At 31.4% G+C, this 16,264-nt stretch overlaps 1 protein-coding gene across 1 annotated transcript; it reads right to left on the bottom strand.

The window, feature by feature from the left end:
- Window positions 1–4,503: 4,503 nt before the first annotated feature.
- LOC143062137 (uncharacterized) lies at window positions 4,504–12,432 on the bottom strand. The gene is made up of 4 exons (XM_076233941.1): window positions 12,136–12,432; window positions 10,782–10,955; window positions 5,054–5,092; window positions 4,504–4,676 (listed from the first exon to the last, which is right to left on the bottom strand). The coding sequence occupies exons 1-4, from the start codon at window positions 12,407–12,409 to the stop codon at window positions 4,570–4,572; spliced, it is 594 nt and encodes a 197-aa protein (XP_076090056.1). The 5' UTR covers window positions 12,410–12,432; the 3' UTR covers window positions 4,504–4,569.
- Window positions 12,433–16,264: the final 3,832 nt, after the last annotated feature.

The following is a 16,264-nucleotide window of genomic DNA, read 5'->3' as shown; positions in this document are numbered from 1 at the left end:
GATGCTGAAATTGCTATTAATTCAAGTCAAATTGATTAACAATTGTTATTTTTCTACTTTGCTACTCCGATCTTCATGTTTAACCCAGTCAAATAAGACACTAATTAGGATTTCCCTGACTAACTGAAACAATATCAAACCAAATAAGGTTTAAAAACAATATTCTGATGCCAAATTTTGGTCCAAAATTTCTCTAAATTAATAGATGCTCGGGCATTGGACAAAATAAATAGGGACTAATCCTTAATCCGGAGAATAATCAATAAAACTAAGTTTGTTTTTTAAAGGGGCACTAGCTATGAGATATATATAAAAAAATAAAATACAGTCGAACCTCGTTGTATCGAAGTCGAAGGGACCAGACGAAAGTATTCGACTCATCCGAGGTTCGACTCATCCGAGGTCGAGTGTGACGTCATATATTTGAAATGTATGAAATACCAATATGTGATTTCTGTAAACTAGATGCATGTTTATTGATCATTGTGCTTTTTTCGATATGATAATATATGATTGTGTATTTATGTTCCGTATTTTTAAAGATTCAACACACAACACTCACAAATAAAATCAATACACAAATATTTACAAAGGTCAGTCACTATAAATTATGGAATCACTCGCGAAAATATTTTCATAACTAATGAATGTGAACAGTGTTCATTGATTAAAAAGACCGACTCATAATAATTAATAAAATAGTTTAATCCTTTTAATTATTGTTCTTATTTCAGTGGTTAATTTAATTTCAGCTTGGGCCATTAAAATTCGTTTCGTTTTTATACCAAGTGAAATAGGTTCAGCACATTCAAGTTCCGCTTGGACGATCAACAAAGGTGTTGATTAGCGGTCATCATAAACATGTCATTTTAACTGTTTTACAAACAAGTATGTTTACACAGCTTTAATCACTTATGGAAATGAATAGGTTAAACAAGAAAAACATCCGTTATGACTTCTATTTTTTAAGTTTTTATTTCTTTCGATTTTTTTTTATTTTGAACTTCGAGACATCAGGGTCAATTTACATCAATTTTTCATCGACGGGACTTAAGAAATACCTCGACTTAACAGAGAATTCGAATCATCCGAGTTCGACTCATCAGAGGTTAAAATGCATTGATCAAATGAGAGTTATGCCGGGACCGAGAAATTATTTCGAGTCATCCAAGTTTTCGACACAACCGAATTCGACACAACGAGGTTCGACTGTATATATAAAATATGATACGATTGTTTTTGGTTCCATCATCAATGAAAATAAAAAAAAATGCTTATACAGCAATTCGCTTTTAGTAGCCAGTATATTTGAATTTGGTCAAAATAAGCTAAACAAACATCGTTTTATTGAACAATCACTTTAAAGTGAATAATTTGACCTCATTGATTTTTTTCAATTTAACTTTTAGCTAGAGAGGGATTACGTAAGACTTATACGTACTAAGTTATTTAAAGGAAATAAATGTCAACATTAAAAGATAATAATTGACTGATTCGATCCACAAATACTCATTCTTATACAGGTGAAAACGATGATTAACGTATTTTGTTATCCTAAAATATGAAATCAAACAGATTAGAAACATTCAGTTGCACGAGTTCGTTGTTTATTTATTTATATATCGCTTATTTGATATATTTGACCATCGGCTGTCTTCGGAGGTCAACTCGATAGTGATGTGATAGCGTGTAGATTACCACACACATGAAATGATGATAAATATTATCGAATCGGTGCTATTGTTTATTTTTGACTTTTTTTTTAATTTGGATATTCGTTTAAGGGTGTTTTGAATCGAATATGAGAATTTGAGTCAAATCGGTGAACATGAATTTGAATAACAATATCCCCTTAAATATGTTGATTATGACTCTTGATATGATTTGCAGACATCGAATTGCTGACAGCCAAACACACAAATGGTCGGGCGGCGTATCTTCTGTTGTAAAACGATTATTCCTTAATCGTGACGAGGCTAAAACGTCATCCGAACACAAAAATTCAAATTGCAAGGTTTGATCAATTGCCATGTCATTTTAATTGTTATGGATGAACATATTAGTATTTTATTTCAGTAACGAACGAAAGGTATCTCTCTCGTAGCAATTAATATATAAATTCGGAACACGAAATGTTCGTAGTTTGAGAAAGTTATATATAAGCACTTTTGTAATTACATGGTCCATTTGGTATTCAAATGATAATAGGTACTGAAAAGGATTTTACCGCACGCAAGGACCTATGTTTTTTAGAGACATGAATATCTAATTCGTTTTGGTTAAGCTTGTCATATATTTGATTCTTTGCAAAGGAAATTTCCCTTTTTCTCCTGTTTTTGTAACACATACATTTTCTTACATGTATTAACAAAACTGAATTGCGATTTTTACGCTGTCTTTCGTAAAATCATTGAAAATAAATGTTTGATTGCAAGATCTCTATCTGCCTATTGTATATTTGTGTCATCGGATTGCTATAGGTGTCAGACCACCAATTACTCCCTCCAATTTAGTCCTACTTTGACACAAAATAGTGCTTTTGATGTCATTGTTTACTTAAACTAACCAACAAATTTGCAGAAATGAAACTTTTGGTGAAAGGGAAATATATTTAGATCATTTTGAGCCAAAATTCACTTGTCTATGAGTTTGCATTAAAAATTCAGGATTAATGCGCTACATAGTACACTAATTTAAGATTTCCAGAAAACCGGGAGTTATTTTGGTAGTACCTGTCTTTTCAAAATCAGAAATTTGTTACAAGACTTTAAACATTGGTTGAAAATTGGCATGTAGGAAGGTGATACATGTACAATTCAGGATATACCTGGTTTCCTTGAAGTTAAACTTAAGGTAAAATATTTAGAAAGCTGTGAAAATTGCAAAATTTGGTTGAACAGATAGGGATTTTTAATTGGTGGTCTGACACCTTTAAGGGAAATGCGGTCAAACCCCAAATTCAGAAAACAATTGATTTTTTTTTACTTAACTGATCATATGAAGTGATTATAGTCACATTTCAATCTTTTTGGGGACAAAAAGTCACATATTGCAAATTTAGAGCCTTAGACCTGAATTTGTGCTATTTTTAGCTTTTCCCACCCTGACAATATGCTTTTACATAAAAAAATGTCCCAAATTGTTATAAATGCACAGCAAGGTGTTTCTGTGGTATAAACATTAAAACATGGTTATTTTACCACTAAAAAAAGTTCTTGTCATCAAGAGTTAATGAAATTATTTGATTTTTATCCCTTATATCATTGCGTCATAGCATGTATTTGGCAGATAACATAGCCTTATGTAAACATTGCAAAAACTCACAAAAATCCCATTTATTATCTCAAATGAAAGTTTTATGCCTTAAGTTGTATTAACTGATAGAAAATAAAAACATTTAAATGACCATGACTGCACTTTTGATCATTTAATAGTCCCATTACTTACACCAGGTGTAAAAAAGGGGGGTCAATATTCCTTGACTCTTCAGTACCTTGAATTTTTTACTTAACCCATTGTAAAAATTGTGGAAAGTCTTTTAAGAAGTAGAACAAACAAGAAAAAAATCAACAAAACTGATCTTGATATTGAAAGTTTATGTTCCTGTAGTCCAAAATGAAATTTTCAAGTATTTTCTATCAAAGTCATACATTACAGTCAGTTTAAATTGAGCTGTGAAATTTGTAATATAAGTCACATTATGCTCAGATAGGATGTTTCTGACTTCAAATGGACTAACAATTAGGAATAAAGCAAAGCAAAGATTTCTGAGCAACTTTTTTGGCTCTTTAGGTGTCAGACCACCAATTACTCCTTCCAATTTAGAACGTATGTAAAAGTAGTCCTACTTTGACACAAAATAGTGCTTTTGATGTCATTGTTTACTTAAACTAACCAACAAATTTGCAGAAATGAAACTTTTGGTGAAAGGGAAATATATTTAGACCATTTTGAGCCAAAATTCACTTGTCTATGAGTTTGCATTAAAAATTCAGGATTAATGCGCTACATAGTACACTAATTTAAGATTTCCAGAAAACCGGGAGTTATTTTGGTAGTACCTGTCTTTTCAAAATAAGAAATTTGTCACAAGACTTTAAACATTGGTTGAAAATTGGCATGTTGGAAGGTGATACATGTACAATTCAGGATATACCTGGTTTCCTTGAAGTTAAACTTAAGGTAAAATATTTAGAAAGCTGTGAAAATTGCAAAATTTGGTTGAACAGATAGGGATTTTTAATTGGTGGTCTGACACCTATAGCATTGACGTATAACTTGTATGCCCATTTATTCTTACCATTATACTGTTAATTTATTGTAATCAAATTTAATTTATAACTAGTAGTACATAAACGTTATTACAATGTAATTTGTTTACTGAGGAATATACTAGTACTTGATTCTAGATCTATTTTTGGCATGTATTCGCTGTTTGGTTTTAGTATTGTCTTATATGGATCTGTATCGTCCGTATATTTTAAATAAATATCTGATGGCAGGATTTATATAAAGTCAACTAAAACCCATCTTTTATCAAATTGTTTTTTTTTCAATTAAAAACTACAACTAAACACAAATTCTGCATGTTTTTTTACAATGATTCCTTACATAGGGTTTACATCCTCCGGCAATTTTGACGTAAGAATCGCATTCAGGAAACATATCAATGCAAACTGAAATTTAAACAATAAAGAACTGAATCATGTTATTATATATAAAATAATATGAAAACATACCTTATTTTCACAAAATAGCAACCACTTATTTTGTTTTCAACTTTTAAGGCAATGTATAGAAAATATGACATTTTTAATACATTGTGTTTTGACCCTATTTCAAAGATTTCGGTGTTTTAAGCATTCTAATTCTGAATTAGTGTAAATCTAACAAAAAGGAAAAAGAAAAGACTTAATAATTGGTCGAACAATTGACGTTTTATATAAAACTATAATCCGGGTATCTATGATGAGTTCCATTTTGTCAAAACTGTTTAATTTTCAACGAAACATTTTTTTAACTTAACAATTCATTATTTATAGAATATATATACCTTGCTCAGGCGTAGTTCTGACTGTTCGTGTTGTTTGATCTATGAATAATTAAATAATGCATCTACGTAACTTCAGATCTAATTATAATTTGTATATGATTAAAATTTCTGCTACACCAAGATCATATAGTATTGATTATTTGAATGCAACAAACTTTTTCAAAGTTGACCATCTCCATACAATGGTATGAATTAAATTGGTTAGTGAAACATGACTTATAAGAAATTACTGTAATATATTTTCTGTCTATGAAGAAATAACATCAACTATGTGGTGCAAACTGAATAACCTGCGTAGCGGTTTATTTTAAAGTCTGCACCACATTTGTTATGTTATTTTAAAAGTGCATACAAAGTATTACAGTCATTTCTTATAATTTAATTCTTAATTCTATTTTAAAACGGAGAAATTCATGAAAAAAAATTGATAGCTTCGTATTCACATGACAAAAGTATATCTATGACCTGACAAACAGAACAAGGTCAGCCAATCAGAAGACGCGTTACCTCCAAAATTGAATTATCGAGGAATATCAATATGTTGAACAGAAGACCAGTTCATAATGGTGTATATAACTTATTGATGGTAGACAAATTATCAAGAGATTCTTTTTAGTAAGAAATTAGATTAAGAATTACTTCATTCGATCATCGAAACAAATTAAGTGTTAACTAAACGGTACAGTATATATAAAATGTACACCTTGCTCATGCGTAGCTTTAAAAGTTTGTGTTGTTTTATCTACAAACTATTTATACTTAAATATAACATAATCTTGACAGAACTTAATAGCATTTTTTATAATTATATTTTTTTTTTTCAAAAGAAAGATCAAACTGATTCATAACAATTAATTTTCAGAATGAATGAAATAAATAACAACCTTGAAAGAATCAAACATCTTTTTAATCGATGTAGAATTTTAAGCTTTTACGGAATCGTCAAGATATGGCCTTTTTTTTTTACTTATTTACTCCATTCCATCATACCTTCTGATTTGTTTGAACCGGATGATTTCTTTTATTATCACATACAGTAATATAACAAACATCAAATATAGACTAAGCTACGCATGATACCAATTCGCCGGTGTATGTTTTTCGTATATGCTAATTTTGAAAGAGCTTTAAAAGGTTTTTGAAATAAGTCGTTTTAGCATTTATCTTAAAATGTATAATTTGGCATTGCATCACATAATAAATTTTATATCAAGACTTTTCAAATTGAACATAAATGCAGCAAATTCATCGTTTAGTATTTGTTTTTAATATATAACCTTATACTGGAGCAAGTGTAGTATCGATAAAGGAGTTTGCTCCCATCGACGGAAATCTATAAAACTATGCAAACACAGAATAATTGAACTCGCATCTCCGGATTATAATATTTTGATTTTATCATTTACTGGGTAAATTACGAGCAGTGAAATAATTAATAATGAATTTGCGATTAGAGAAACCAGATTATATGCGATTTTGAAAAAAAAGGGCAGAGGATCTGGTTTATGTTATGAATTGTGTACTCAACTTATTACTGGTAAAACATATAAATTCATCATCTTTCAAAAAATAGAAGTTTTGAAAAGCATAACATCGTTTGGTCAAATAAACAGTTTTAAGTATACTTCTTTAGACGTAATACATCTCTTAGTTGATGAGATATTCCAGGGCGTGTAATTCCTATCATGATTTGGAGCATTTGACATCATCCCTTCGTTAATTTTACGGACGCCGTTACGAGTTTGTTCAACTTTATAGAATGTCCGTTTCACAGACGAAAGAGGATATGCTCGTAGGGTCGTAACTATAATTTAGTCTACGTTCACAAAATTTACCTACCGAATTAGGCTTATTACCGGATGTGTACTAACATGATTAACACGACTAGTGCCATATGTTGAGTATGATCTGTTCACCATTCCGGAGTACCTAAGATCACCCTCTTGAGTTCGTGTTGCTCGATTAAGTTTACTTTTATACTAGTTGCTGGTAGAAATTATAATTCATCATTAAAAAAAACATTGCACCTTTCGTATATATACAACAATTTCTTCGAAATTCATTATAATAAAGTTATATAATATTTACCTTGCTCAGTCGATTTTCTTACAGTTTGTGACGTTTGATCTAAATATAAAAAATGATGATGATATATAACCTTCAGTTCACGACAGAATTAAATTGTCTCTTTTAATCTGTAAAATTCAAATTTCGGATGCATCAAGCTCATGCTGTTTATATACTTTTGGTAACTTAAATGAATATAACACACTTTCACATTATAATTTTTCGTTTCTGGTGCTGAATTTTACTTTAAAGTTTTACGAAATCAAATAAACACAGCATCGTGTGCATTTTAATTTTTTTTTATGTAACATTATACTTTCCGATTTATATGCTGATGTATATGTACCTGCGATTTTTGTTAGCATTATATATATATATACATTAATAATAATAATAACAATTAAAAAACAATTGTTCAGAGAACCATTAATGGTCTTTCCACCAGCTAAGACCTTTTTTTATATGAAAATATTAAAATTTGGTTTTAAAAGTCAATTTTAGCGTCAAATGACAGCTTATTGAACGCTTATTCCAAAAATATATGGTTTCTATACAAAAAGATATAAATAAGGGAGATAATTGTCTACTTCCGGTTCAAAATATGTTACTTCCGGTACTGTCTTATAGTTTACTTGACGCTGATTCCAAAAATATATAGTTTTACATACTTTGACAATAATTTATTACAAAAATTAGCTACTTCCGGTTTACAAAATGTCACTTCCGGTTAACTTTTTCAACGTCATAGTGCTTGCAACCTAAGGCAAAAAGTCTAATAGTTTTAACATGAATACATATGAGGTAAAAGCAAAGGTCAAAATCTAGAACGTTAAATTAACATATGACCTTGAGCTCAATTTCAAGGTCATAAACCAAGGACCTTAAATCAAAAGACTTTAGGTCTTTACTTTATATTGTTAATGAGTTATATTACCATACGACTGATATTAGATATAAAAGGGGGGAAAACTCGCATCAAATGTTTACGTACCCTTTCGACTCAAATTTATGTGTAACTACATGTCGCGACTAACAATTGTGTGAAAGTATTTTGTCGATATCTTATATGATTTCTGAAAAGAAGCGATAACAAGCCAAAATCAAAAATTTGAACATGACCTTGACCTTTGACCTTGACCTCATTTTCATACTTTTTGACCAAATGCCTCAAATCAAAAGACCCTAGGCCTCTATCACTTATGGTTTTCCAGTTACAAATTTAATTCACTTATTTCAATACAAAAGGGGAAATTACTCTCATATGGGGTCTTCGTAAAGCTTCGGTCAAAATAAAAGGTAACATCCTGAGGATATAACGAGCAATTTGGAAAATAAATTTGTCGCTTTCTTTTACGGTTCCGGAGGAGATCTGATAACAAGAAAAACAGTGTTTGGGGAGATAACTCTTACAAAGAAAAGTGTTCGGTTAAACAGGGTCAGTTTCAAAAGCGTATAGACTGTATGATATCATATACAAAAAAACTAAGCGACATCTTTTGAAACTTTTTTACACCGCAAGAAAAAAATTAGGTGGAAGAAAAAAAAAATAATCAGAACAAATTCGAAAGTTATGTAATAAGGTTCAATTATCATCTACAGCATGTTGATACTACATTCCAATTGCTTATTGTTGTTACTCTCATTTTTTTTCATGATAATTATAACTTAGATAGGACGTTAATGCTTTGAAACTACCACCAATTATAATGTGTATCTATAGACATTTCAAGTAATACATTAACAAACCTTGAGAAACCAAGTTTTCAACCTCTCCGACAGAAAACTATATAACTAAGACCAAATAATGCCGGTCTACAGTCGTTAAAAGTAGACCGATTCACTCAAAACACACAAACGTCATCTACTGTGTTTAAATGGAAAATTTCTTCGAAGCGTTATTCTTTTCCTTACATTTAATTTGTTCAATTTTATTTAAATACTTATAGTAAAGGTTATGGATATATCTATGTACATCAATGCTTTGAGTTCTTACAAATAAAATGCAAAAAGGGACATAAAATGTATTATATACGTTTCTGAAAAAGTAACCAAGATACACTGAAACCAATTAAGTATCTAAAGGAACCCCATAATGTACTCCAATAATTCCTAATTCAATGATCTGCAAAACAAATTCAACTAAATGGCAACATTAACGAGTTACACAATGCTTGAATTGTACATAGTTCTGTGTAGAGGACTAGAATACAAACATAGATAAAACACTTTTCAATGCATGCACAGCGTTTTAAACCAAAGAACAAATCTTTTTGTGAATTATTTAAGATTTAACAAAGCTATAATGGATAATACAAACAAACAAGAAATTCATTTATTTAATCTGGATATTGATAAGAAGTAAAAAAGCTCTGAATAGTATTTAATTTTCCTGTGATATAGAAATTCATTATTTTCTAGAAAAAATTTGACTTCATATAAATACATCAATCGACTGCATTCATGTTAAGGAAATTGAAGCAATACGAAAAAAATATCAAAATATACCTGACTTAGTATTAGCAGTTGGTGTCGATGTTGCATGATTTATAAAAAATGCATGGTGATTAAATTATCTGAAGCAATGTGGATTTTTATCTAAACGTAACATTGCGTAAGTTATGTAATAAGGTTCAATTATCATCTACAGCATGTTGATACTACATTCCAATTGCTTATTGTTGTTACTCTCATTTTTTTCATGATAATTATAACTTAGATAGGACGTTAATGCTTTGAAACTGCCACCAATTATAATGTGTATCTATAGACATTTCAAGTAATACATTAACAAACCTTGAGAAACCAAGTTTTCAACCTCTCCGACAGAAAACTATATAACTAAGACCAAATAATGCCGATTTACAGTCGTTAAAAGTAGACAGATTCACTCAAAACACACAAACTTTACCTACTGTGTTTAAATGGAAAATTTCTTTGAAGCGTTATTCTTTTCCTTACATTTAATTTGTTCAATTTTATTTAAATACTTATAGTAAAGGTTATGGATATATTTATGTACATCAATGCTTTGAGTTCTTACAAAAAAAATGCAAAAAGGGACATAAAATGTATTATATACGTTTCTGAAAAAGTAACCAAGATACACTGAAACCAATTAAGTATCTGAAGGAACCCCATAATGTACTCCAACAATTCCTAATTCAATGATCTGCAAAACAAATTCAACTAAATGGCAACATTAACGAGTTACAAGAAAGGAGTCACTAATCGACCAGGAATTACTATTCTTTCTAGGGCGCTTCAAGTTACCATATAAAAGCTTTCTTTGACAACACTTGTATGATTCAAGTAACAATTAAGCTTTACTATGAAAACCGCCTGACGAGCACAAGTTTACATGACCCACAAATTATAGTCGTATTGGCACATGGTATTGAACTGTGCGCATGATGTTGGTACGAATTCTGTTTTGCTATAGATGCCATGAAGATGAAATTAGTCTTTTTCTGATCTTCCATTTAAGAATAAATTGCAAATATTTAATCGTTATCCAAATTATTTAAAAAAAAACTGTATCCTACTAGCTTTAAATTTATTCGATTCCTAAAATTTTATTAACTCTGATTTTATTTTTTAGTTAAACTAAAGATTCGGCATCAGAAAAAGGTGATGACATGTTTTATATTGAAGGTGAATATACCTGCACAGGCGCTTCTGGAACAGGTTTTACTGTCATATGTTTCACTGTTACTACATAATCGTGTATCATTCTGTAGTCTTAGTCTGACTTGTGTTCCATTACCACATGTAACATTGCATTTGGACCAAGAAGTCCAGGATAACCAGGAACAAGACGTTACCTCTGCATCTGGAACTTAGAATAAAAAAAATGTAACACAACTTGATTGTGAAGGCTATAATATACACTTGTAATTTTGTCCATCTGATGAGTTATGTTTTTTCCAAATGATTTTTATAGTTCGTTTTAATGTTGTACTGTTATACCACTGCCCCAGGTTAGGGGGAAGGTTGGGATCCCGCTAACATTTTTAACCCCGCCACATTATGTAAGTATGTGCCTTGTCCCAGGTCAGGAGCCTGTAATTCAGTGGTTGTCGTTTGTTGATTATGTGTTACATACTTGTTTTTTGTTCATTTTTTTATATAAATAAGGCCGTAAGTTTTTTCCTTTGAATTGTTTTACATTGTCGTTTCGGGGCCTTTTGAAGCTTATTATGCGGTATGGGCTTTGCTCGTTGTTGAAGGCGTACTGTACGGTGACCTAGAGTTGTTAATTTCTGTGCCGTTTTGGTCTCTTGTGTTGTCTCATTGGCAATCATACAACATCTTCTTTTTTATGTATATTAGTAAATTCTTTACTAAAAATCTTTTTGATGAATAAACATATATATATACAGTCCTTGGATGGTGTAAACTTCCCACTTACACCATACACCATTAGACCATACACCGTACACCATTACACCATACACCTTGTACCATTACAACATACACGTTACACCTTTGCACCATACACCTTACACATTACACCATGCACCATATACCATTCCCCATTCTATCTACACGATCCGAAATTACCCATAAAGCAATTAAATTTCAAATATTAAGATTATTATTATTGTTTATTTTTACAATTCGAGAAAATAAAATAAAAAGAACTTCGTTTTCAACCAATGAATGTCGTACACCATCATTCACATCATTCCCGATCGCACGTTACACAATCACACCATTCCTCAAACACCATTACACCATTCCCCATACATCCTACACCATAGCACCATAGCACCATACACCTTACACCATTGCACCATATGCCATACACCATTACACCATACACGTTTTTTGGGAAAGTTTACATCATCCAAGGGCTGTAAACTCTAGTGTACACGAACAATATTATTAAAAAAACAAGTCGAGGACACTATCATCGGTTTGATGTTTTCAATCTCGCCGACAATCAAATAGTATGTGTAAGATTCATGTGCAATTGACCAAATAAAACATGTGTACACATATATATATATACTTACTCTGTGTTTCGGGTAATGTTTCCTTTGTAATGAAGAATGTTGTGACACCTGTTAGAACAATTGCAATCAGGAAAAACATAATAATAAGACACACACGAGTGATTGCTCGTCTTGGCACAGTATTCGGTAGTGCAATATGCACATCAATAGTAGGATTTTCTGTTTGCACTGGATTTATTTCATCGTACTTATGGTATTCTGTGTTCAATTCTTCATATTCTGAATCCTGTCGGAAAATGCTGTTGGTATACACTTGTTTTGAGACCATTGACATCGTGATTTCACATCAGCGGCAAACTGAACAAATAATTCGTACGTTAAATTATGATATTGTTGCGTGTGGTTAATGTTAATCTAGCTATTCGGTCACAGAACTTGAAATACTTCAATCCTTTATGGGTTGATTTAACATGCATAAATAAATACAAAAATTAGTAAGCAATTAACGTTGTTGTTAAATTTGATGTATGCTTTTTTTTTGCTTCTTTGTTAAATAGTTGTTTGTTTTTGTTCTGATTGCATTTGAGATTGTGACACGGTGATGACTGCTATACCCCTATTTTGACAATTTCACCTATAATGACTGTTTTGTTCACGTATCGTAGTCAATATAATGGAATTTGATGCCACTGACATACAAGTGTGAAGTTAAGCGCTATAAAACCAGGTTCAATTCACAATTTTCTACATGAAAATATGCCTGTTCCAAGTTATGAATAAGCAGTTGTTGTCCATTCGTTTGATGTGACTTATCTTTTGATTTTGTCATACGATAGGGAATTTCCGTCTTTGTGATTTTCCTTTTCTGATATAACTATTAATATACGCAAGGAGATGACAAAGAAGCAGGTCGAGATATCTGATATGAAATCAATATTGGTGTTGAGGTTTGCTGAGCGTTTGTCGTCATGGTTTGAATCAGATGATAGATATTGGAAAAACGTTTCGATGCTTATGAAACACACATCTTTTAGATTTAATAATTTTACAGAATATGAAGTACTGCAAAGGCTATAGGTTAGATTGTTTAGGTGATAGCCAAGCCCCCTCCCAATAAATAAATAAATAAATAAAAAAATGTCCAATATTTCAAGCATATGAAATATAGTTTGACATCCTGCTACATCTAACTTTAACGATCCAAATGTTGAAAGACAGATGTCTTACCTCCATAATTAATATGTTTTTGCAGCAGACAACACAACAAACAATATCGTTTAAGCGAATGATTTATATCACGTATATATTATGTAAACTGATTGATAAAGGATTAATTATATATAATATAAATGATAATTGACAAGTAACATTTTAGATTCATATTAGAATCGGAAAGATACATACAATGGCCCTTTGGGGTGAGATGCCATGATCTGTTCCGAAAGTCTATTCTGCAGTCTTGTTTTATGCAATTTTCCCAGCCCAGATTATTTTGTTTGGAATACAAACGTACATTTGGTCTTTTGTGGAGATTTGTCTCATTGGCATTCTTACCACATCTTCTTTTTTATATTTACTGCAGGGCTTGTGACTCGTGCTGTGTTGATGCAGTAGAATGTGTCCCCGTGTATGTAGTGTATGCTCTCATATTTTTACAGTTAGGGTGTTTTACTTATGAGAGAACTGTCTACATATTCCAATACCATGATTAATGTTCTATTGTCATTTTGGTCTTTTATGGAGAGTTGTCTCATTGGCAATCATACCACATCTTCTTTTTTATATGGCATATTTAAACACCTTCGCTGACTCCTTGAAGTATACCGCATATAGTTTTAATTGCTCGTAATAATCGTTTAACTGTTGACGAATTGTTCATAGAAAACATAAGAAACTTAGCGCAAATCAAACCTTACTTTAAATGATGAAAGCGACATGAGTATAAGAAACAAGACATGTTATACTGCTAAGCAATAAGAGAGAAGTGACAACATATTACAACTTACCCCAACTGTAAAACCTTTATGATTGACTAATGTCTGTTGAGATAGAGGATACGAGGAATATGAAACCTAACAAAGGATGTCACTACTTATTATGGTAAGATTAAAATCATGGCTATATCCATTTGAATACAAAACGACAATCAACCAATTAAGTATGTTAAAACAGAAAGTTACAGCCCGTAACAGAGTAGTGATCGAATTCGCGTTTCTTTACCGTCAGAATAAGTTAAGTTATCGACAAACTTATTTCAGAAGTGACATAATTTAATTTTCTTCATCGACAAAGTATTTCACGTCCAACGTGTAAGTTGTCATTGTTTAAGTCGAAGTTTTTTTTAACACCGTAAATAAAATTGAGAATGGAAATGAGGATTGTGCCAAAGAGACAACAGACCATAGAAAAAAACAATAGCAGAAGGTCACCAACAGGTCTTCAATGTAGCGAGAAATTCTCGCTCCCGGAGGCGTCCTTCAGCTGGCCTCTAAACAAATATATACTTGTTCAGTGATAATGAACGCCATACTAATTTCCAAATTGTACACAAGAAACTAAAATTAAAATAATACAAGACTAACAAGGGCCAGAGGCTCCTGACTTGGGACAGGCGCAAAAATGCGGCGGGGTTAAACATGTTTGTGAGATCTCAACCCTCCCCCTATACCTCTAGCCAATGTAGAAAAGTAAACGCATAACAATACGCACATTAAAATTCAGTTCAAGAGAAGTCCGAGTCTGATTTCAGAAGATGTAACTAAGGAAAATAAACAAAATGACAATAATACATAAATAACAACATACTACTAGCAGTTAACTGACATTCCAGCTCCATACTTCAATTAAACTGACTGAAAGATTATGATTTCATCATATGAACATCAGGCACAATCCTTCAACATTTTTTATAATCAACCTCTGTCATTGGCCTTTTCATTTTAACGGTAAAGGATAAAACAAATACGGGATCTCCGAAATTTCTATCATTTGTTACGAGGAAATCATTATTCAATCGAACATATGTCTTTGTTCATGACACATATTATGAAATACAAAGGAGTTGAAATGATCAAATACTTTCGAACTGACGGAAACAAAAATACATAATCTAGAATGTGTGTTCTGTCATAAACAATGGCTTCGTCGTGCGAATCGACGAGATCATGTTACATGTAACTGATCTTAGCTGTAGAAACAGTTGGTGCGACCTCAATAAAATCTTTACCAATTTAATATAAGCGATAAATATTCATTACTACAATGTTAATGAATTTATTGGAGTCACATCCAGGTGTAATACCACCATTGATTTTTCCCTATTAGTCTCTGTTAAATTTGCACTTTTAAAAAAATGTATAGTATTTACCTTTATTTCAACCAAAGAAATACTTTGCATGTATAAAGTTTAATCCTTTCCAGTGATACAGTGAAAATTTCACACTACATTTCATTGCATATAAGAAAGTAACCAGCAACGGAAGTAAACAAGGCAATTTTTACACTGTTATTTACTGGTTACCTGCTTTTGTAACTATGTAACCTTAACACTCCAAAATCTTTTATAAGACCATCAAATAAAAAAAGAATGCTGCTTTCAGACATCCAACATACATATTTACGACTCAGAAAAATTTAAGTGCACTGAAATGCAGGGTTAATTTTCTACAACTGTCAAATTCAAGGGAATATTTTTTTAGGCCTACTTTCGTATGCAACCGGATGTGACGTACCATGATTTGGTGGTATTACACCTCCACTGTTTCTACTGTAAACATGAACACGTCGGTAAGTGCAATGAAGACACTTTTAAAGATTGAGATTGTTGGTTTATTCTTTACACCTTCGAGGTATCAAAATTATTTCAGTGTTTATTTAAAGTAAAATTTATTTTCTAATCTCTTCTGTTTAAAATTGTCGAAACTTCCGTTTACGATTTCTGTGGTAAACTTTTTATTCTATAGTTAGGACCATTTTATAATAAATACCCTTTTGTACAAGAATACTTTCTTTATAGAAGTATAGATCTGCTGGTTATAGATTTTTTTTTTATAACTTTCATTATTGTGACGACGCTCTATGAAATTCAGATTAATTAGGTCTTTCCACTTTTCCGTGGAAAGACCTATTGGATTTCTTCTGATTATTATTATTATTTTTTTTAGGTCTTTCCACTTTTCCGTGGAAAGAC

Source organism: Mytilus galloprovincialis, chromosome 2 (assembly GCF_965363235.1).
Source record: "Mytilus galloprovincialis chromosome 2, xbMytGall1.hap1.1, whole genome shotgun sequence".
NCBI lineage: Eukaryota > Metazoa > Mollusca > Bivalvia > Mytilida > Mytilidae > Mytilus > Mytilus galloprovincialis.
The sequence above is the reverse complement of the archived record's forward strand: the minus strand, read 5'-3'. Positions and strand labels throughout refer to the sequence as shown.

Coding starts and splice junctions, on each gene's coding strand:
- LOC143062137 (XM_076233941.1), bottom strand. CDS start 12,409: ATGTCAATGGTCTCAAAACAAGTGTATACCAACAGCATTTTCCGACAG. Junction 5,093..10,781: donor TTCCAGAAGCGCCTGTGCAG/GTATATTCACCT, acceptor AATTATTCATAG/ATCAAACAACACGAACAGTC. Junction 4,677..5,053: donor CAGAACTACGCCTGAGCAAG/GTATATATATTC, acceptor TTTAAATTTCAG/TTTGCATTGATATGTTTCCT.